At 36.5% G+C, this 23,842-nt stretch overlaps 1 protein-coding gene across 1 annotated transcript in view; it reads right to left on the minus strand.

Moving 5' to 3' along the window:
* Nucleotides 1-23,842, minus strand: part of akap12b (A kinase (PRKA) anchor protein 12b) — a 53,053-nt gene that overhangs the window by 17,380 nt on the left and 11,831 nt on the right. Inside the window, exon 2 of the mRNA XM_038281644.1 lies at nucleotides 7,703-7,778. Within this exon, the coding sequence (XP_038137572.1) occupies nucleotides 7,703-7,778 (76 nt within the window). The remainder of the gene's footprint in view (nucleotides 1-7,702; nucleotides 7,779-23,842) is intronic.

Raw genomic sequence — 23,842 nt, forward strand, 5'->3', positions numbered from 1 at the left:
AGATTAGGTTCCCTGATGCCGGGAAAGATGAGAAAGGAGGGCCTGAGGAGACGAGTAGGTCCTGAGGAGGGGCCAGTTAGCAGAGTTTTTAACTTCATAAGTGTTCTTATTAAACTCAAAGCACAAGTAAGTAATGCTGAGCTGCATCATTTAAATATTTTTAACTTATTTGATTTGCCACAAATACTTTAAGCTCGGTCTTTGGACTGAGAATTCGCCAGCTAAATATGATGATATCAGTGACAGATCTTTTTTGTAGATCATCCTTGATGAGCTCTTCCTTCAGGGCCACAAATACTCATATATATAATATATATATATATATATATATATATATATATATATATATATATATATATATATATATATATATTCAAATATTCTCCATGTGTTTCTGGAAATACATTCATGCTCCCATCAGTGACTGTAAGTCATCCAGATCCTTAAACAGTAAAGCAGTACCACCAACATCTTTGGCTCTCAGGATGAGGTTTTTGTTTAATGATGCCAGACGTCTTTGTAAAGTTTGTCTCGTCGGTAAGTAAAATATAATTTTTCCCAAAGTCCTTTGTGTTCTTCCTGGTCAGCAATAAGAGGTGTTTTTAAACCTTGAACACTCCCATGCAAACTTTATTTTTTTCTTAATCACTTTCTTATTGTTAAATCCTCGACACCGACTTAAACTGAGGTGAGTAAGCTCTGCAGAGCTTTGGATGGGTTTATTTTAATCCTTCTGGATGAGTCTTTTAGCGTATTAGTACATTGGCCATCCCTGGAAGGTTTACCACTATTCCATGTTGTGTTTTGGAACTGAAAGCATTTGTTTTACTCATACAAAAGACCCTTATAACCAATTTACTACCCTATCTAGACTTGTTGTCTGTTTCTAATCTGTTTTCATTCTAATCTGCTGTTGATCTTATTTAGATTGGGGCCTGATGTGTTTTTCATGTTGTTAGACATTTCTTCTGCATTTAAATGCATACTATGCAACATTTTTCAGTTAATTAATGTGTTCCATAACGTTTTGGATGATTAAATGAGTCATTTCAGGTCGAACAAAGGTTTTCTCGGCCACCCTGGTGGTCTGTAGGGGAAATACCGTACTTGCATTTGCAGTAGCCCTCGGCTCTCTACCGCAGTAGACATGGTGATTCGTTGCGTTCGCCTGTCTGATAAGCTCAAAACAACCGCGCCTGGCTTGACGGAGAAACAAGGAGAACAGCTGAGCATATTTACGACCGTGCACTTTTACTTTCGCCCTCTGGGGGAGCCTCGCTGGAAAATCAACACCGGTTGCATAGTGTACCTTTAAACATTCAATATAATAGAACTTTCCCTCTTCTTTAAATCTAAGATTTGCTCAAGGCCAGAAAGCATACAAATGTTCTGGCTGTGTCCTTCCATCTTCAACCACTGGTCCACCAGGGTCATGGAGGGTTGATGTACCGTAGAAACTGTAGCTCACTACACATATACGCCTGAAGTGTGCATGCGCAGAAAAAGATGGCTAACTAGGGATGGGCATGTAGGACGACCTTATCACCAGAATAATGGACATTTAGTAAGACTATTTATTTTGATGATCCATCCGTAAAAAGAACATCCTCCACTATATCTTTAACTCATAGTTCAGGTAATAAGTCAACTCTAGAAACAATTTGTTGTGTAAGAAGCTAAAGATGTTGGAACATCTTGTAAACATATATGTATATAAGAAACACAACTATGGGCAACTTTAGTCACCAATCGTCTAACGGTTATTTTTTTGGACTTTGGGAGGAAGCTGGAGTACCTGAGAGAACTTCGGGAGAACATGCGACCGATTTACCTCAAAATCTGTTCAAATTAATTCCTGTTTAGTGTAAAATTAAATTGAATTAACATTAAATGCCTGACGAGTCAAATTGTCAGATGTTGAACCAACATCCGTATAACAACTGTTAAACAGACTAATAACGCTTTGCTTAGATCTTCAATCTTCCTGTCCAAGCAGCTTAAAGGCTGCAGGTTTCTAATCGTTGTTTAGGTATGAACTTAATTTAATATTTCCTACTAAGAGTTTGTCCTGAGAAGCTTTCATTTTAAACTATGTGCTCAGATAGACATAACTTAGTCACTGCATGTAGATTGAATAGCTCGGGAGACTGAGGCTCTTAGGGATTCTGATGCTTTCCTGTTGCGTCTCTCTTCCTTTTCCTGAAAAGTAATTTAGACATTTCACGTCTAGTTAATGCATCATTATAAGAGAACGCCTACATCACAAATCATAGATGAAGTATTCACTCCCCTAGAGGCAGACGCTACAACTAGATCCAGCATTTAAAACCTAAGTACATGAGTGTTGTAGGCTGGAATGCAACAGCAACGTGGGCAGAAATCCAACAGCAGAAATCCAGCGGCTGGATTGTGTTATAAACCCGAAGCCTCATATGCTGAGATCAGACAGTGCTTAAGTGAAGGGAAGGGTCCCTTCCACAGGCATGATGAACATTTTGGCATCATAACTATGTGGAGGCCCAAAAGGAGCCCTGCAATCAGTCAGACTTGAAATCTTATCCACCCATATGATGGATCCACACATTGTTTTCTTTATAACAGACTCAAACTTTCTAATTGAAATAATTCCGCCTTTGTAAAATATGCAAAACCTCAAACATTAATAATTTTTTTGTGCCATATTTCTATAAAATACCTCTAGTTCACTGGAGCCAGTGTCTGGTTGGCTCAAAAAAGATTTATAGTTGTTTTTCCTTAATTTTTGTTTTCATTTATCTAAGTATTTCTAAAACCCTACATGGACTTCCTGTTCTTTTCAGTGTTCAGTTCAAGTTCTTCTTCTTTCTTTGTGTGTCCTAATGGTATGGCACCACCTGAATTTTAGCAGCTCATCGGGACACTTTATTCCAAAAACCAGCTGTTTTTTTAACATATCTAGATCTAGATATGCATTTAAAATCAAATGCATTTAGCATTTCATACCGATAGAGTAACAAATGCAAGCTGTCTGACTGCTTAAACAGGCATTTAAGGCCATAACGTCTTGCTTCATTCTTTGTCTTCAACATCTGGGTTGATCCAAGATCATTAACTTTCCCCTGTAAGCCACGCCCTTTTATTTTCTATAGATTTTAACTGAGTTTCATGTCCAGCTTAATGCAAATCAACACAATCCTCTGTTAATACACCATTAAGTCAATGTTATCTTCTATTGAAAGTGACCAAAAAATCAAACAATGTCTTTTTTAAACTATTAGATCTCTCCTTAAGGATGGGTCAGCACTCTCGACAGTGATTGACATCACATCTGATGTTATTCCTTGGGTCCCCAATGCAGCTACAGCTGCGTACACACCCTCCCTACTAAAATCCAGCAACCTGAGGGGACATGTTGCTAACACACAGGCTCAAAGTCAACATCGACACAGAGTTCTAATTGTTACCAGTGAAATTAGATTAAAAAAGACAACAGAAAGGGAGGAAAAAAGTGGGTTCCTCTTGGCAGACAGTGAAGTACTCCATCTTTTTTTGATTTAGTTTGCAGGTCTGTTGCTCTTGTGGTGATGTAAGAAATGGCTACATCATTTATGTGCTTTTCTTTTTTCTATTTATACCTCTCCGGGTTTTTACTTTTTGCTTGCACTCCCCTCCTCACAGTGCCTGGTCAAACTCTACATCCAATATTTATGTACTTCCAATCTGTGGTGTCTTCCTGTAAACAGTACACTTTAAACTACTAGTTTGCTCAGTAGTATTTCAAATTGATTTTCAACTTCAGTGCTGACTTTGAATGTTAACTCATTGCACTAGAGGGGTAATTTGATTTGCTATATGTCACTGTAAAGTCCAGTTACTTCTTAAACGGCCGTCTTATTATAAAGAAAATGTTTTTTGCAATGTCTCTCAAAACGTTGGCTTTCTAGTACATTCCTTAAACGTGTTATATCTTTATATATTTATATGTTTTTAACTCTCCTCATATTTTGTTGACATTAAAAATATACGTAAATGCCATTTTATTTTATTAAAAAAAGTTGAAAAATATGGAGCTGTTATAAGAAAACTCATAACCCTATCTGTTCGTCATAACACTGCCCTCAAAAAACCACCTCCATGTTGAAACACGGGAGTGGCTGCATCATGCTGCAGGAAAAGAAATTGTTCTCAGAAAGAGGGAAACTTATTTTAGTTGGAAGGACAGATTGAGAATAATACAAACTGACCCAAGAAAAAATGGCAAACTTTCCCCTTCTAGCAAGACGACGCCCAGGAACATTTAGTTATAAAAATGTGGTTTAGATCAAATAATCTTAAAACTGTTGTTAAAAAAATTTGCCATGCTGAGTCGAAGTTGTTTTACAAAAAAACAATTGTAGAAGCATTTAGTCTCTGGATGTGAAAAACTGATAGAAACAAAAGCTTTTATCTTATTATTTTTTAAACAGGAAAAATATTAAAATACAGTGAGCCTGATTCAACATCACTGCTGAATATAGAGAAAACATATATTATAACGTCACACCACACATAAAAAAAAAACTACAGACATACCAAGAATCTCACTATCACAAAAAATAGAAATAAAGAATACAAGTACATTCTACTTTATGAAATATTGTATTGGAATATGAAAAAATCTATTTTAATACATTAAAGTTTGTGGTTTTTACATAAAAATGTATTTCAAGGAGTATGATCACATTAACCAACGTTTGCAAGTTTTAAGTTGGTAAAATTGCACATACGTGCCTTTACGGGAGCTCAGAGTTGGTTCTTTACAAAAACTATCCCAGTCGATACTGCTTTTAACCTGTTTGTCAGGGTGTTGCTTTTGGTGAGTGGAGTTTTACGTCAGGGCTGTTCCCCCCCAACTGTAAACACCATAGTATGGCTGATAGAGTGCAGATTACAGCTGTGTGTTTTCATTTGTGTCAGCCTTTTGATGTGAAGCCTGCCTTTTGTTGTTTTTGCCGTTATCAGGCAGATTCCTCTTCTCTTCCTGCCTTCCTCCATGAGCTGCTGTCTTTATCAGACAGAACCTGAGAGCCGTTGTGGGTCGTGAAAGCCCTCCATATTTTTCAGTCCTCTATCTTCCCTCCTTGCCTATTGTGTATCTCTTTTCCTTTCACTCCCCTGCATTCCTTCAATCTGTGGCCTTGAAGGTCTTTCACAACCTTTTCTGTTTTCTGCTTTTTGCTTTTTTATGTCCTAGTATTATCCTTGCTTTACTGGATGGTAGCATTTCTTTGTTTCAACCTTTTTTCTTTTGAAACACACATCTAGCAGTGTCTAGCATCTGTCCCAGAGTGGTTTGTAACTTAACTCAAACACAAACGTAAAAAATAGGAGGAATTTTTTCATATTATGGATGGATGGATGGATGGATGGATGGATGGATGGATGGATGGATGGATGGATGGATGGATGGATGGATGGATGGATGGATGGATGGATGGATGGATGGATGGAACTTATCTATGGCTGCCCTAATAACTTTATAGGGCAAGATATAGTGTGTTACGCCATTTCAATCTGAAAGACTCACACGAAGAGAAAAGACAATTAGAAGAAATGTATTATACAATTACTTTGTCTTTGGGGCTCAGACCTCGGCGGGAAACATAGCGCTGAATTTTGATAGATATGCATGAACAGGAGTAAAGAACAGGCTTGAAACTGGTGGTGGGGTGGAGATAGATGAAGTTGGTCAGTCTGAAGCATACTGTCTGCTGGTTAGCGAGACGGTCTGCTGAGCTTTATGGGGAGATCCAGTGGACTGTGTGAGCTGATACTAGAGCTTCACTCAGGGACCTGGAAGATGGAAGTCCAGTTTGGATAACACAGGTTGAGAGAACCTGTCCATGTTGGGTAAGCATGAAGTGACAGTGGAGAGGAAAAACTCCCTGTTGGGAAGAAACCTCTGGCAGAACCAGGCTTTAAATTTTGCTTTTTTGAGCATTTATTTTGTAAATATAGTGTTTTTTGAAATCATTTTATTAGAGTGGTTTTAATTTTTTCAAAATGTTGGGTATCCACAGAGAAAAAAATTCTCTCTTCATTCCTTATATCATAAAAGTCTGCTGAAACGTTTCTCTTCTGTACACATTTATCAATCCCAGTCATAACTTTTTCTACCCACTTACTTCCATGTTATAGTCATAAAGAAATTATTAAACACTCAAGTACTTCAACCATTATTTATCACATTTTGTTTTCAAAGTCAGATATTTAAGCAAATTAAATGGAAGTTGCTACAAGAACAGTCAAGTATAAAAAGGAAGACATTTTTCTATCATTCACTTTTCACATATAGTTTTTTTGAATCACACCTGGACAAGTTCACTCATAAAACATTTTAATTTAGCTGTGAGCAATCCTGATTGTAATTTTTTTATGAACTTCCCTAAATCTCTTAACTTACAGTAGGCAGAGGAATAGAGAAAACATTGGCTGTTAAAGCAGGTAAAACACCCCAGGTGGCTATGAAAGAATAAATGGTTAGCAATAACAGTAAAAGAGATAAATCAATAAAGGAAATGAACTAAGATATAAAATGTCGGCATGGTTCAAAGGATATTCATCTTTCCAATCTTTATTCACTAATAAAGGTCCTTCTTTTAAAAAAGAACCTTAGTGTTTTTATAATTATCTGGTTAAAATAGTTTCCAGTTAGTGTATTTAGTCTTTACAATTCAAAACAACCATTTTTTTAAACAAAATTTAATTTCTTTAAGCATGTAGAAAATCTCAGTATACCTGGTTTTAATAAAGGTGATTCCTTCCTTTCTGTTTCCTTCCGCATTACTGATTTACCAATGGTAAAGACGAAGAAGAAGCAACTGTTTTACTCCCCACTCGTCTTTGTGTCTCTATTCTGAAGAGGCTATTGGGTTACTTCATGCACAGACAGAATCACTTAATTAAAACGTTTAATAAATAGTTTGTTTGACAGCACGGTATGTGACATATCTCTGTGTTTTAAGTTGTATAGGGTTACTTCTTCCCCTGGGCCAGAACAGATTATGAAGTGCACAGGTTGCTTTGTCCAAGGCCCGGGTCAAGGCCTGCTAAATATTTAGGGAAGCCATACACACCCCTGCAGCCCTCCCAGACCGAGGGAGACAGGACAGAAACAGAAAAAAAAAATAAACAAATGGCGCTTTAAAGATAGCCATGTGCAGCAGGAGATAGACTGAGTAGTTTGAAGCACATGTCAAACCAAGCGGGTCATCTTTTACGCAGATTTACTAAAGCAAAGGCAGATGTTTAAAATCTTTCACTAAAAAAAGTGAGGTTGTTGTACTCGGAAATGTGTTTTTAATGGGAGAGTATTTCAGGCATTTAAAGGTGATAACTTGATCGTGTTAAGGATGAAAAATATGTGTAAAATAAGTTGGAATGCCAACATGTGTGAGTCTGTTTGTGTATATGTAGGTGTCCTCCAAGTGTTGACAAACGGATTAGTTTAGGATCAGGGCCAGATCACGGAAAGCCACGGAGACATGTGCAGACAAGGAATCCTCACACAGGGCTGAAAGCCGACCCCACACAAACAAGCTTACCTACAGCCACCACTTAGGACACAGACACACAGTCACTGTCACTTTTTAACACAACGGCCTTAGGAACAGCTATGAAAAGCAAACATACTAAACAAAAAGCACTAAATTGAAAAAATAAATAAATAAAAACATTAACAAACCTTCAGCTAGTGTGTTGTCCTCTGAGTGTCCATTCAGACTGGTCAAACTGGAGATTTGCCCATTTTTCTCCAGAGGCTGAAATAACAGAAGAATGATCAAATTCATTTAAAATTAATTATCAATATACATTAAAATAATCACTTGATTTATGTTGAACAGTGATATCAAGCAAGCAATTTCTTTCCCTGCCATGGAGTTAAAAAAAAAGACAGCTAGCTGGCTAGCTAGCAGCTAAAAATAGTGTAGCCTAGCTTAAACTTAAAACTCAAAAACTACCAAATTGTTGAACATGTAAACTTTTATTTATTTCTTTTTTTTAACGTCAGGATTTTCTAAAAAGTAACAAAAAAAAAAAAAAAAAAACTGGAAAGCTTTTTTTTTAAATGTATTCCCTTCTGTGAAAATATTTTCCCCCAACTTTGAATGAAATTAATATATATATTGTATATAAACACCTCTACAAGTTGTTTTTTTGTTAAGAAAAGAAATACTTGTGGACTATAATTAGTCACTTGTTTCCTTACAATTTATAGACAATTTGGTTTATTACACAATTAGACAATAAACTTTTATGATTACGTGTTTGCACTCCAATAACGCAAAATATACCTGCTATGTTTATTTTTAAGGTATTAGAGTGCTAAAAGAAGATTTCTTAAACCACATTTATCTACATTTTACTTACATTTCTAACTTGTTATTTTTAATATTACGATAAAGTATTCAGGAGTTTGGCATTTTAAACGGTTGTTTCAAATTATGGTGTTATACATCCTCCACATTACATATCTAAGTACAGAATATATTTTGTATTTTATTCTTATAAAAATACTGACAGTAAAAAGGTGCAATGACAGTGGTTTTTAATAAATCATAACAGTTTTTTTTCCCCCAGTTCATACTTAAATAAGGAAAATATTGAATGTGTAACAATCTGGTGTGTAAAAAAAAAAAAAAAACACCCTAGATTATAAGAGCCTTTATCTGAGGATCTGGGACCTAACTGTGTTTTCTGGTCCAGACCAGCCTCAGCTTACAGCAGGACAATAGTGGGCTGCTCTAAGCCTTTTGTGTGCATCAGCCAGGAGGATAAGTAAGCCACAGCCCCCACGCAGAGGTGCTAATATGACTAATGGACAAGTCAGGCTCTGTTCCCAGAAGCCTAGGACAGGTGAGGGGGAAAAAACACTCCCACAACTTGAAAATAGAAGAATTAGGGGCAGGAAAATTAAAATGTAATAGTGAAATTAAAGGAATGAGAGACGTGTTGTAGTAAGTTTATAGAAAATACTGCTGAGTAAAGAAAAGCTCAATTATATTTTCTTCAAAATTGAGCCAACCCGCCTAACTACGCTCATATTTGCAACCTTTAGAACTGATCCTGATCAGTTTGCAATGTGCTATGATTAGCTAAACTACTCTGAGACCAACAAACTAAGATTGATTGTATGTGAAACTGGATCACTGCATTGAATTTGGTTGCTGGCCAGTTGTTCCCACCCAACTAGCTTTACCAAAATTGAAGACCTCATTGTGAGGCTTATCCAGAATGAGACTACTTCACTGCTTCTGTCATTTATTTAAACGGGTTGATCCCCCTAGAAACAAACATGCCACCCAATCTGGTATTTAAATGCAAAGCATGTGTGACTTCAGCTGAAGAATGAAGACTAGAAGACCTGCCCTAACCTGTCAAATGACATAACGGTCATTACACTTGCAAAGTCGGCTCCATCAAATATGCATCAAGCAGGCTGCAAATTCCTCATTGAATCATTTTTAACTCCTGTAAAAGCATTCAAAAAGACTTTAAAGCTCTTAAGTAACTGTTTAAGTATTAAAAAATCAACATTAAAAGTTCACAATAGAGTAGATGATTACTTTATCTCCCAAATGACAACTTGCAAATTATAAAAAAATGGATTTAAAAATTTGGACGGTTGTATCAGGTTTGGTGTGCAAGTCATCTTATCTGACCTCCAGACCTGCAGGGACCCCACCCTCATATTCTCACTCATGGTCAGCATTCCTTGCATTCCCTGTCCTCCTCACTGAAATTCCAGAGATCCTCCAACACCTGACTACACCAAATGTTCACCTCTGCCCCCTTAGTCAGCCCGTCACAGAGTGATGTAGGCAACATTTGAAGAACTCTAACCATAATGGGGGAATGCAACAAAAGGGGGTTTGCATGTTAAGTCTGTGCTCCACAATCCTCATGATATGCTCACACAGCTGCTAGATCAAACTGCTGCTAGATCAAACTGCACCAGAACTGGAAATTTTACCCTAATATTTCAAAACTGCTGCTATAAGAAGCCATAAAAAAATAAAAGTTCAATAAATTAATCTCGAACAAATATCAATGCAAGTATTGAAATTCTGCATATTCATTATACGGTATTTATGCATACATCTAATGTAACAAAAATTTTTTTAAATTTTGTAATTTTAACAATACAAATATTTCACTTTGATACAAAAGGGAAGAAATTCAGACAGTAAGAGTAATCATTTAAAAAAAAACGACACATGAAATATTAGAATGATGTTTTCAAAGCTGGGTTCTGTCTAAACTCTGAGATCATTATTTTCCAAGATGACAAAGCTTGAGTAAACATTAGCTGCTCTTGGCTTAAAGATCTTCTTTCCAGAGAAAATAAAATGTGCATAATTATGTGTGATAGTTCATTTATTGAGATCCAAAGTTTGATCCCATTTTCTGAATGGGATCTAAAACCATTAGAACCAGCTCACGCTAAATTCCTGGACTAAAAATGATCAACTTTCACTGCCAGTTGTGCATTTTTTGATGTCTGCTTGGTCACCATGGTCTGCCACAGGATGTGTAGAAAGAACTGGTCACATAACAAAACATCTGACTGGAAAAACAACAACATGAACATCCCTCCCCTTTAATTGTCAGTGTAATGTGATCGGGGTTAATTTGGTCTGCTTTATTTTTGTCTGTGAAAAGTTGTTGTTGTTTTTTTTTTTTTTACTATTTTTGTATTGAAAACAAACTGACAGACGAAAAAAATAGTGCCTTAACGCTTTTTTTATACTGCTGACTGACATCAACTGATTTTCTCAAAAAAATGTAAAACCAATTAAGATAAGCAAAACCTGTAGATATTAAATGTGAAAATGGATTCAGTAAAAAATTATTTAAAATAATAGTAATAATGAATAAGGCTTAAAATCCTTTCCTATACACAAGGACTTCATTGGGAACACTGCATATTTTATTTTGAAATTCAAAACATAAAGAAGAAATTCATGGATATTTTGATTAATCTACAGAAAGCAAGGAAAGGAAATTTTAAAGTGCTGAAAAAAAAACTTGTTTTCATTTTTTTTTTATTCAAAAAAACTTTTTTTTCATTTCTTTTTATTCAAAATTCCAGTTGGAGCATATGGAGCATGCATGATCTCATTCTTGGATCAATTGCTTTTCTATTATGCAAAATACAAATACTTTTTTTTTTTTTTTTTTTTACCAAAACCAATGATTATGAACTTGTACTATCGGTTAACTTGAAGTGAAAGTGTTCCTATCTGATTGGGGACTCAAAGAATAACTACAATGTTAAAGGTCAGCTTAGGTTAGATTTAATTTTCCCCTTTTTCTGATTTTCCACAATCTTCTCTGTCAAATTTACTCTTATATTTATCGCCTATTCATTTTGGTTTTGTCTTATCTGCTTCTTGGATTTACTTTCATTTTACCAGAAACAAAAAGAAAAGAAAACCTGCTGTTTTGCAATCCACTTGGTAAAGGTCAGCAGTGGATATTTATGTCCTTTATATCAAATGTCCCGTGGAGGGAGTTAGTAAATGGAAAAAAAGGAGGGTGAAACAGGTGGAAAATTAGATCTTAAACTCTTGATTCTTTTTAGAACAGCCTGAGCTCAGTGAAGAATGCAGAAGTAGTTTGGGGGACTCTTTATAATTACTTAAAACAAAACTAAACTTAATAGTCTACATAAAAGAAAGCCTGAAGAATCAGGGCAGAACCCTTAAAATATTTGTGAAATTGATTTAAACACTTAAGTGTACGAAAACAGCAGGAAAGCAGTTTGGTATAAATATGGTTTCACTTAGTTTGAGATTTATGCAGTGAGTTGATACTATGATGGGCTTAGGGGGTCTGAATACATAGAATATCATGTTCCATATGGTAATGTTTTCAATCTGACCAATAAATCTGCTTTAAATGCCATCAGTTGTGAGGTAGAAACAGCTGTTATGAATTTGGCTTCATCTGGCAGACATGGTTATTTTATCATCAGCAGTGCTGATTAGTAAAACAAGGCTTATTTCATGCTCTAGCATTTTAAACTGGCATAAGATTCTGCATCTGTCTACATGAATTAAATGGATCGCATATCAGAAAGATTAACTATCAAGTTCCAGTTACCCAAATGGTGCACATTTATGCAATGCAGCAGCAGGAGACAACAAGCCTGAAGACTTTCAGCAGCGGTGTACGTATTTTCTGACAGTTAACGGTTCAATCTCTGACCTCCAAAGCACGCAAAGAGTTTGAAAGCAGACCAAAGAAGGGTGAGTGGGCTGGAGGACGGAGCAGAGGGAGGGGAACACAAGAGGAAGGGGATTACATAACTTTTTTTAAATCTTTTACTTAATTATGTTTTTCTCTTTTGAGCCATGGTAATAAAATTGTGTATGAGGACATTTTCTCAGTGCACCATGAGAGCTAAAATAAAGCTCTAAAAGCTTTTTTTCCCCTCTTTTAATAAAAAAACCAAAATAAGTGGAGAATGTATCAGAATAATGAAATAAATGACACAGAGAAATTTGATTAAAAAAAAGGACTCACTAACATTGGATTTGGGGCAGTTTTTATGACTGAGATAAGCATAAAAACTCACAACTCTAATGTATAGTGTTACTCAGTTTTATAGAACATATTTCCATTACATTTGTTCAACCTGCTGCTGATAGTTATTTATTACAATAATTTTATCCTATATCTTTACATTAGATGAGAAAGATTGTCTTAGACCATTAAAGCAGATACAAAACCCCACTTTATCAGTAAGAAATGTCCTGCAGTAGATATCACCAATTAATAGAACCCATATTTTTAATGTTCAAGTCCAAAATAGGCTACTTGTTCAGAGATCCAAATGCAAGCAAACTTCTTTTTTTTTTTAACTTTTCTTTATAATAATCCAAAGCAAGATTTCTTTAAAAAAAAAATATTGACGACCAAAAAAAATTTATTTTGTTTGTTTAGCTTCAATACATTCCTTCAATGGAAGCTTCAGTCTTAATATAATATTAGGCTAAAACAAGCAAGTGGTTTCCAGCCTGCTCACAAAAATATGTGAATTTTTCTTTCTTTCAGCTGCTCCCTTACGTTGGAATCCACCGCTAATGTCTCAAAATAGTTATAGCTATGATAGCTATGCTCATTAATCTGTTTGAGTGTGTGTGTATTCCTTAACCCAAGGTAGCAACAGTGGATTGGGGGTTCAATACCTGACACTCTCCATCCTCCATGATCACAGTGCCAAGATGTTACAGCCCTCTTTTGTGGTATGGAGAGGGAGTAGTTTTTTTTATCCATCCAGTGCAGGTTTGCATCACCTGCCTAGAAATGTTGCATTACTTCCCTTTATCAGAGAAGACCAAGCCCTCTGACTTCATGTTTTCTGACACTCCCTTGCTGTCTCTACTCCACATAAAAAGTTCAAATTTTTTCTGTAAGATGGTTTCTGAAAACTCAGTTTTTAGTAGAGATCCCAGATTTTCTGTATTGTTTAGGTTTAATATTCTCAATCTTTATGAGAAAAGTGTGACATTACATTTTCAGCAGTGGTGGCTGCTGCTCTCTTAAAAAAACAAACAAGGGTGGGTGAAGAGGAGGCTCAGCATAAGATCTTTGGACTGAATGATCACCTTTCCCTCTCGACTCCTGAGGACAACCTTCTCGCTGTCTCGCCACTGTAAGTCAAAAATCCTTAGGTATGTTTGCCAATCAGCATCAAGCAACCAGCTTCATGACCCGTCCCTGCTCCATAGACCCTCCAAGAGGTTTTGCCTCACTGGAAGTGACATATTTTGGCATGTTATCCAATCAGGGCTCTACTTTCTCTCTTCTTATCTCAATAGACTGAGGCTCAAACCTCAACAGTGATTTCTCATAGAGGCTGACAGGCTGCTTCAGATCAGAGGGGAGATAGTGTCCAAAAGCAGAAGAAAAAGCTGATTAATGCACCACATGCTCATGAAATCAGGCGCATTTTAGCACAATGTACATGTTACTCATAATTTTAGAAAATTTACAGGGGTGGTTTAGCCTCCATAGTATTCAATTGGAAATCTCCACAGTTTTTCAGGTACTGTTCAGTCATTCTTTGGCACCTGTAACTCATATACTAAGTACAGATGGCTCAGGATGGGGCTCCATGTACACTTCTGCTTCTTGTCTTGGGGCTATCTTTGAAAACAAACACCATCTACATTTTGTCTATCCAGAAACCTCCCCCTCTATTTTCATGCCTCTTCACCTCTGGTTGCCCCAAGTCCATTATCCCTGACCCCAAAATTCACTACATACCAAAGATGAAAGCCTGACAAGACCCTGAAGAACACTCTCACTGTTTCCACAACCCATTAACTCTGTTCAGGTGCAGAGTACCTGCAAATGTGAATACATAGGCCAGTAAGCATAGAATGGGGGACATCTGAAGTCAACATTTTTAAACCTTTTTCTTTCTAATAAATATTACCACCGATTACAAAGAATGGTATAAAAATATTAATTATTCTTTTAAATATGATAATGAAAGTCAGAGGGAATGGTTTTGGGGTTAAGCCTATTTTTAAATATGAACAGGAGTGGTAAAAGAGGGAAGCCCTGCTGGAATCTAACCTGCAATGGAAACAGGTCCGACCTAGTGCCGGCAATGCAGATCAGACTCTGATAGAAGGGCACCAACTTTGTACTCCTGGAGCAGCTCCTAGGGCACGACAAGGGGCACAGTCAAACGCCTTCTCCAAGCCCACAAAGTACATGTAGACTGGTTGGGCAAACAACAATAAACCCTCCAGCCCCCTGCAGAGGGTCTAGAGCTCGTCTGGTCCAGTGTTTTACAGACAGTCAGAGTGAAAACCAGACTGTTTCTCCTGAGGCCAAGATTCGACGGTCAGCTGAAGTCTCCTCTTCAGCACCCTGGCATATGCCTTCCAGTGGAGGCTGAGAAGTATGATTCCCCTACAGTTCGAACCCATCCTCTGGTCCTTCTTGTGAATTGGAACCACCACCCCAGTCTGCCAATCCAGTTGGATAATCCATTACTTGCACACAAGTCCAATAACGCCAGCCAGTAATAATGAAACACTGTTCAGACCTGACAATAACGCCCCTACATGTGTCCCTGTCGTTTCCCACATGGACATTAAAGTCCTCTAATTGAATGATGGAATCCCCAGGGGGGTCCTATCTAGCATCCCAGCCATGGATTCTAAGAAGGTCTGGTAATCGCCTAGAATGAGTACAACAAATATATTTCTCAATATTTTTCTATGTGGTTAACTACATCTCAGAACTGAATGCCAAACAAACTTATCCATGTGACAGTCAGGCAAATTTTACTTCTGGGTTTGCAATCTGAAAATGGAGAAGAATCAAATTGAGATATCAAAAAATGAAATGTTCAAAAAAGAAACCGACCTGAATCTGTTTTTGCAAGTTCAAATGAGTCAATAAGAACACACTAGACAAAAACCAAAGACCTCAGTCAGAATAAAGCTGTCAGTTCTCACACCTGTTGCCATTTTAGCACAAACTGTTCGACCTACATCAGTGCATCACTAAACCTTTAACCCCATGTCTCTATACCTCCCACAATCTGTCTGTTGTTCCTTCTCCTCACCCCTTCATCAACACAGTCGCTACACTTGAACAGCAAACTGAGCCAAACAACAACAACAAACAAACAGCCATGGTGGAGCAAAGACCCCCCAGACCTCGATCAAAATCAGGCCATGCTGGCCAGGCTTTGCCCCCTGGGGCCAGCCCCTCTAACTGCGTTGAAACAACAAACTCTGGCCCTCTTCTGACCCTCCTGTCATGAATCTCTAAATATTTCAAAGGTCTGATAAGGATCTATTCTCAAGAGCCACATATGAGGGAAGACGATGGCGGGGCTGAGTGTGTTTCTGGAAAGACACGGACACCATAAACATGGTTTTAATTAGTGAGACACTTAAACCAGACTTTGCTGTTTTATGGCTTTTGGCTTAAAATGACTCCTAAATTATTAACCTATTAATGTGTGTGTGCTTTATCTAAGTACTGAAGCACAAAAACAACATTCGGGGTCAAATATGTCACCTTGGAAACTGTTTTTTAATGGAACCTGGGAGGAATGGGTTTCCAATGTCACGCTCCTCAGGAAGAAGCATTTTACGAATCGACAGAACATAAGTCTTAAGTAGTAGACTGCACCTATCTTTATAAGTCAGTGTGAAAAAAGGCCTAAAACATTCTAATGCAAATCTTAAAGACAAACAGCATATCAGCAGTATACGTCTTTAAAATTCACAGTGCCTTGCAAAAGAATGTATACCTTTGTTCTAAAAGGTATCAAGTTACAACCATAAACTTAATGCATTTTATCCCGATTGTATTTGATAAAGCAGCACAAGGCAGGGAATAAACTATGTTTTTGACCCTGAATTGTCATATTGACTGAGGAGCTTATGTTAACATGACCTTTAAAGTTTTGCAAATATTTCACAAATAGATTGCACTATACTCTGATCGGATGTGATTTAACTCCCCGCAACCTCTGTTCTAAACCTTTTGGAGCCGCTAATATAGTATCTCCAAGACCGCCCTGGACTGAGTAATTGTCTGTATTGAAGAAAAAATATATATATATATAATATTTATACTGACCGTCTTATTTGAATTTCAATTAGCGTTACCAGAGTAAACAGGAATGAACTAAAAAAATCCTTCAATTTCATACTAGTTTTTTACATAATGTCAATTAAACCCAAATCAATTCAGTTTATTCATAAAGCACCAATTCACAACATGTCAATTTGATCAAATTATACAGAAAGTCTAGATAAACATTTTATGTCTAAGGAAAACCCAGCTGATTGCATCGAGTCATTGACTTTTAAAGTATATTAAAATCTAAGCTTCTAGTGAAAATCTCCAATGAGCTGTTAATACTTTCAAGGTATTGTGATCATTCTGTAAAGCTGCATGGAAAGGTCTCTGATAACTAGTGGATGCAGATTTTAGGGATTTTAGGCCAGAACAGATTTAGCTTTGATAGGTTTATTTAAATGAATGATTTACAGTGGTGATTTGACCAGTTACAAAACACTACCTTTATTTTCCTAGCAATATTCTTTTGGGAACTGTGCTGTTTCATGCTGCTATCGGGACATTTTGATCTAATTAACAGGCTAAAAACCTGAAAATAAAAACACATTAACACCTATATGCAGATTTCTGAGGTGCTAATTATTTTTTACCATAGTAGGATTACAAACACACCCAAGAGACACATATCTTATTGTTCTGTCATGCCCCTCACTACTGTTCTGGTCTTAGGATGCATTCTAATTCTTTGAATTCATGACTTAGTCACCGTTTTTAATAATAATAATTAGGAAAAAAAGTAAGACTGATCTAGTGTCCAGTAGGTATATAAAATAATAGGGGTTAATTTGAGACTTCAAAATGGTCTTTTAAATACAGAAGATGGTTTGTTAAGAATTTTTCCCACAAGTTTCAAAATGTAAGGGATATTTCATTGTTGGAGATCACAGCCTAAAACAGTAACATCCCTGAATCATCCATCATCCACTCCCCAACAGATGTCTGTGCAGAAAACTTTAATTATTTAAAGGACTTGGAGCTCTTGGAACGGCGTAGAAATTTCACCTTTTGCTGCTTGAGGTGGAACACAGTGAAATTTGGGGTGTGTTAAGGATCATTTTCCTGACAACCAATCTTAGTGATTATTTTCAAATGCTGGTGTTGTTCCCATCATTTACCACCAATTATCTTTACTTTTTCCCACAACCTCATGAAAATTTATTTTATTTTATCTGTTAGGATATTTATTATTGATGATGCGTGAAGTTTTTTACACCTTAATATCAGCTGCCTGTTGCATGTCAGAACTGATGTTTTCCCCAGTAGTTTATCTAATTAAGACAGTTTCTCTGTCCAGTTATACAATGATCATCTTTATTCTGTATGTGGCAAAGATTTGGGAATGGAATGAAAGCGGTGTCCTTCAACTAAGAACAAAGTGTCATATTTTGATAAGGCTGGAGCCATGGATGTCTCCTCATCTGCAAACGTGCATGATGTAATAGTGATAATGTGGCAGACTGAAGTATAAAATGCTTCTCTACCTGTTTGTCAGGGCTGATTCCTGAGAAGTGAGCCCAGTTGGTAAGCGGCTGCCTTCTGTAACAAGTTCTCTGATCAAAGTAAGATTACAATTTCTATGACAATCTGTTGTCCTGTCTATTTAATACTTATATGTTATGAAGTGTTATTTGTTTGTCCAGAGGGATTTCTTTTCAGGAAAAGAACCAGAGAGAGAAAGTTTCAAGGTGTAGACACAGGGCTTACCTTTAACAATCTACGGTAATTATGTTCTATTTTATTTGAATTGGAATAGCTTTTATTTTTGTAGCCTCAGCCAAACAACTTGATAGTGGGCCATGATTTATCCAACATGAGCAACAGATTCAACATAGAGAGATAGTTGTGTTAAAAAGATGTACCGGTAGCTTTCCAACAACCTATAATTAAATAAGCATAAACCAGAAAACCTGCACTAGGTGATAAATACAACAAACCAGGATTATTTATACACATACACAAAAAAGGGACTAAGAAATCAGCCTTGTGGTACACCAACATTTGCTTTTTTTTTTTTAATTATTTCTCAAAGATGGCAGTACTTGGTCATAATTTACTAAATGTAAGTTAAACTAAGCATAGGAAAAAATCCTCCTTTTTATTATATCTAACCAAGACTACCATGGTTTAGTGTGTATAAGGAAGCGGCTGTTGCAAACAATTAAATGAAACCAGTTTTTTATAGTTTTTTATGATCTTTGTAATATCTGTTCTTTCATTGATGCCCATCATTAATTGGTTGGCCATTGTCTCCAAAAGCTTACAAAAAGCTGGTAAAATACTTTTACATGCAAGATCAGGTGGTCCAGGTATAAAAATGTACACAACAAAAGATTACACTTCATCTGTAACTCTAAATGAACAGTAGTTGGCAGACATGCTGTAAAAACTGCCATGAAATAAACACATTCAGAGATGAGCTTCAGTGCTCCAGCTGCATGACTCCATGTTTGTCCTTGAAATGTTCTAACTCCCATCTCACAGACAGACAGCTACTGAAAACACACCCGCACAGTGACTCGTGACTTTAACTCCCAGTGTGTTCTACACATGAAGGATCAGGACCAACGCAGATGAAAAATGGATGAACAAAAACAAGCAGCCAAGAGGAAGGCTGCAAGTGGGGTGAAGGCACGGTACAGGGCTAAATTAATTCGAAAAAGGAAGGAATATTCATTCAGATGCATTAAATGGTTATTTGTTCCTGTAAAATTTAGGACAGCAGTTGTTCTAATCATGGAGCGGCTCATGCCCAGCTGATTAGGGTCTACATATCTTCATGCTGTTTTTTGTTGGGCCTTTTTTTTTTTTAACTGTTTTTATTTTTTAATGGCTAAATAGAGTCAAAGTTGTATCTAGAGCAGAATGCAATCAGAGTGAACTCAACTGAAAGAATCAGGAAGAAGCTCTCATTAGTTTAGCTGACTGTAATTTCAAGCAGGTTCAGTTTAAAAGTGAATCCCTTCCAGTAAAAGAAAAACAATAACAAAATCTATTTTATTTTATTAAAACCAATGTTTTTTTTTTCTTTAGATCTTAATACAGCTTGATGATGGTCATTAGGGTTACAATTTCCTTCACAAAACAATACCCTTGTTGCAGCGCTAACTGAGTCAGTTTCAGTTCCCCCATCTTAACCCAAAGATCTAAATATAGTATGGGTTACCAAAGTAACATGAAGGGGGGAGCTACAGATGGGGGTATATATGAGCAATACTATGTAGATAAAGAACTGTTAGACAGATAGCATAACATTTTTTTCTGTTTCATTTACCTTAGTGCTGATAGGGATACACCCTTATACAGTGTGAGAGCTCTTAAAAATACTGTTTTCCATTTGCATTGTTTGTGAGCTAAGACCCTGAAGACCAGAAAAAGATGGATTTTTGGTATAAAATGAAATAAAATGTAGGAATAAATGGTTAAAATAAAGAAAAATAATAGTATGATATGGCTGATAAAAATGTTATATATATATATATATATATATATATATATATATATATATATATATATAATCCTTTTGCTACCTCACAACTGCTTTCACATATCTACTTTTTTTTTTTTTTTTTTTTTACCATTTATTGATTTCAAACTTTTAATTTCAAATGTAATGGAAATATGTTTTTGTATAATCTATAACAATGAATAAACATTATAAATGCATATTTTTGGCATCTTTAATATCTTTTTTTTTTTATACCTGCTCCTTATTAAATTAGTAACCACACAAACTCTACTGCTTTTTTTCTTTGATATACTCTAATAATCCCAGAGGGAAATTACTTCTCTGCATTTAACCCATCCCCTTGGGGAGCAGTGAGCTGCCATTGTGAGGCGCCCGGGGAGCAGTATGAGGTTAAGGGTCTTGCTCAGGGACCCAGAGTGGCAGTCTCTGGGAGTGGGGGATCAAACTCACAATCTCAGGATTGAAAGCCCTATGCCCTAACCACTAGGCTGCCACTCCCCCTATGTACAGGATATGAAGTACTCTTTAATTAAAGCTTGTTTCACATTCAATTTCATTTTACATAACATAAACAAAGTATTTGTTTTTATTTTAATAAGATAATTACCTTTCCATACCATTATTAGATGTATGGCTCCTAAAACTGTACCAGTTCACTCAGGTTATATAAATCCTATTGACAACCCAAGATACATTTAGTGGGAAATGATAATTGCTTTAACTAAAATAAACTTAAAAAAACAGAAATGAAATGACATATTTTGTGTATTATGGTTTGCTTCATTTTTAAGTCTTTTGAATGTTTAGACAAATCATTTTAATGTCAATGTTTCCTACATACGTTCCTATCTGAATTTCTCCATCAGATTGTTCAGACCAGTGTCTCCAGCAGGTACTATAACTTTGGCTCCTTTCTAATTGGGCTACCATTAAAAAGTAACTTAAAAGTATTTACCCTTGGAGCAATATTACTATTTTTTTAGGGCACACATTTGATAACAGTATGATAATGTAGGGCCAGATGCTATAAGAGGAGATTAATTTGATGCTTCTCTGACAGATGTAGAGATAACCATTATTCTCCTCAAGAGAGGAAATTCAATAAACAAACTAAAACTTAAATTTAAGAGTTTTTTTCAAAGGTTACTCTGAGGACAAGGAAGAAAGCAAACATTGCTGTTTCAGTGGAAGACATTTTGCATTTCTAGCACACAAAAAAAACAAGTCTTTTGTGAGGAAAACCCCACAAAAGTCATCTGAACTACACTGCTTTTCTTGTTAGCTGTCCGAATATACAAAAATGTTAAAGCTTTAAATTGAATAGAACAAATTGTCATAAATCATGATCACGCAGTTTAAATTAAAGCAGGACATAAAAGGTGTTTTCTACACTTTATATTAAGATCAGCTTTGCTGAGCTTAAGTTTTTAATCTTGTTTAAACGCTCATATTTTCCTTATGCTCAAAAACACACCATGAAACACATGACCAAGCATATCTTCATGTCCCTTCTAATTTATTTACAGTTTGCAAACTGTGAGAATTAGAGTGACACAGATGTGTTGTAGATTGGAACCATATGAGTTTAATATAAAGGGGAGTATTGGTCATTTTTAAAGCTGTCCAAATTGTTCTTCTATCTTTTAATCAACTCTGACTGATTTCTGAAAAAAATATGATCTCCACAGAATAATGCTACCACCACCATGTAACAGAGTAAAGTTTGTTTAAAGGTCATTTAGAAGATACGGTTATATGTTGGTCCATTGCATAAAATTGAAGGAGTACTTTTGCTTCGCCTTGTCTGTTCCTGTTTGGCTGTGATCCCATCCTGGAGAGAAGTGTTGGCTGTTTTTCAGTGTTTGAGATCGGCCTGTTTTTCAGTGTAGTCCTGTTTCTCTGACTATAACTGGCTGGATGTGCTCGCTTAATCCTCTGACATGGGAGTTGGCTCGGAGCTTGTCTGCCTGGCTGTGTGTTTCCTGGACGGGGCCGCCTTTTACAGCTGCTTTTTGTATCTCTGCTTCTGTCTCCTTGAACCTCAGTCGGCCTCAGCAGATGGCCGCTCACACTGAGCCTGGTTCTGCTGGAGGTTTCTTCCTGTTAAAAGGGAGTTTTTCCTCTCCACTGTCGCTACAAGCATGCTTAGTGTGAGAGATTGCATTCGAGTCAATGAGTCGATGCAATCAACTGGTTTTCTTTAGATAGAAAACTTTGAACTAATTTGACTGTATGATCTGGTGAACTGTAAAGTGCCTTGAGATGACGTGTGTTGTGAATTTATTTATAAACTAAATTCAATTGAATTGAATTTTGATTCTTTTTTCAAGACGCTGTAAATCACAATCATACAGAACTGCATCAACTTTAATATCACAGGAACAAAACATCAGCTGTATTTAATCCTATATATCCTGGGACAACAAATTCACTAGACGGAAGCAGCACATAGGCACCATAATGTAATAATTTCCAAGTCATTGCAGTATTTGGTGTTGAACTGCAGATTCATTATCTGTGTGTGAGCAGAAGGGAAAAACAAAGAGCTTTGGTTTCTTTATATCGTCAAAGAAAGAGGTCTGAGTTTATGTTGATTTCAGTGAATCTGAACGCAGGAAGAAAAGGAAGCTCTCCTGAGGAAAGACTGATTAGTAGAGAGACATTTCCTGTTCCTACTAAAATACAGCAAGAAAAAAATAAAACAATGACCTGATTAGGAAGATTAGCTTTCTCGGGGGCAAAACAAAATCATCTCGTTGTACTCCAGCTGTAGGAAACCCAAACTGTTCTTTATTATTTATGTTCAATGCAATGAACATTTTGTTTCAAAAGAAAAAACTCCCCTTATCCCGTTAAACCGGTTGAGAAAGTTTTACTCTGTAATTCGTTATAATCCAATCCAATCCAATCCACTTTATTTATATAGCACGGTTTAAATAAACACAAGGTTTCCAAAGTGCTGCACAAAAAGATAAAATAACTAAAATAAATAAAAGTAATAAAATAAAATAAAAGCACTGCCCGCACAGGATAAAAAAATGCATGTGTATACATAAAATCAACATGTGTACATAAAATCAACATGTGTACATAAAATCAACACTCTACATGGTGTTAAAAGCCAAAGAAAAGAGGTGGGTTTTAAGAAGAGTTTTAAAATGAGACAGAGAGGTGGCCTGTCTAATGTGCAGCGGCAATGCATTCCAGAGTTTTGGAGCTGCAACAGAAAACGCTCGATCCCCTCTGAGCTTAAGCCTTGCTTTAGGCACTGTCAGGAGCAGCTGATCAGCTGACCTGAGAGATCGGCTGGGAGTGTAGGGGTGCAGAAGCTCAGAGAGGTAAATTGGGGCAAGGCCATTCAAGGCTTTAAAAGTAAATAAAAGAATTTTAAAATTAATCCTAAAATGGATGGGCAGCCAGTGGAGTGAAGCTAAAACAGGTGAAATGTGCTCGTACTTGCGTGTGCCAGTTAAAAGACGTGCAGCAGCATTTTGAACAAGTTGAAGACGAGCAATTGAGGACCCAGCAATCCCCACATAAAGTGCATTACAGTAATCCAGCCGAGTGGTCACAAAGGCGTGGATTACTGTCTCAAAGTGCCGTCTCTGAAGGACTGGTTTGATCTTTGCCAGCTGCCTTAGCTGGAAAAAGCTAGATTTCATTACAGCTTTTATCTGGCTGTCAAATTTAAGGTCTGAGTCCACTTTTACCCCGAGGTTTCTTACAGTTGGTTTA

This window comes from Cyprinodon tularosa, unplaced genomic scaffold, assembly GCF_016077235.1.
Source record: "Cyprinodon tularosa strain WSP-4 unplaced genomic scaffold, ASM1607723v1 ctg173, whole genome shotgun sequence".
Classification (NCBI taxonomy): domain Eukaryota; kingdom Metazoa; phylum Chordata; class Actinopteri; order Cyprinodontiformes; family Cyprinodontidae; genus Cyprinodon; species Cyprinodon tularosa.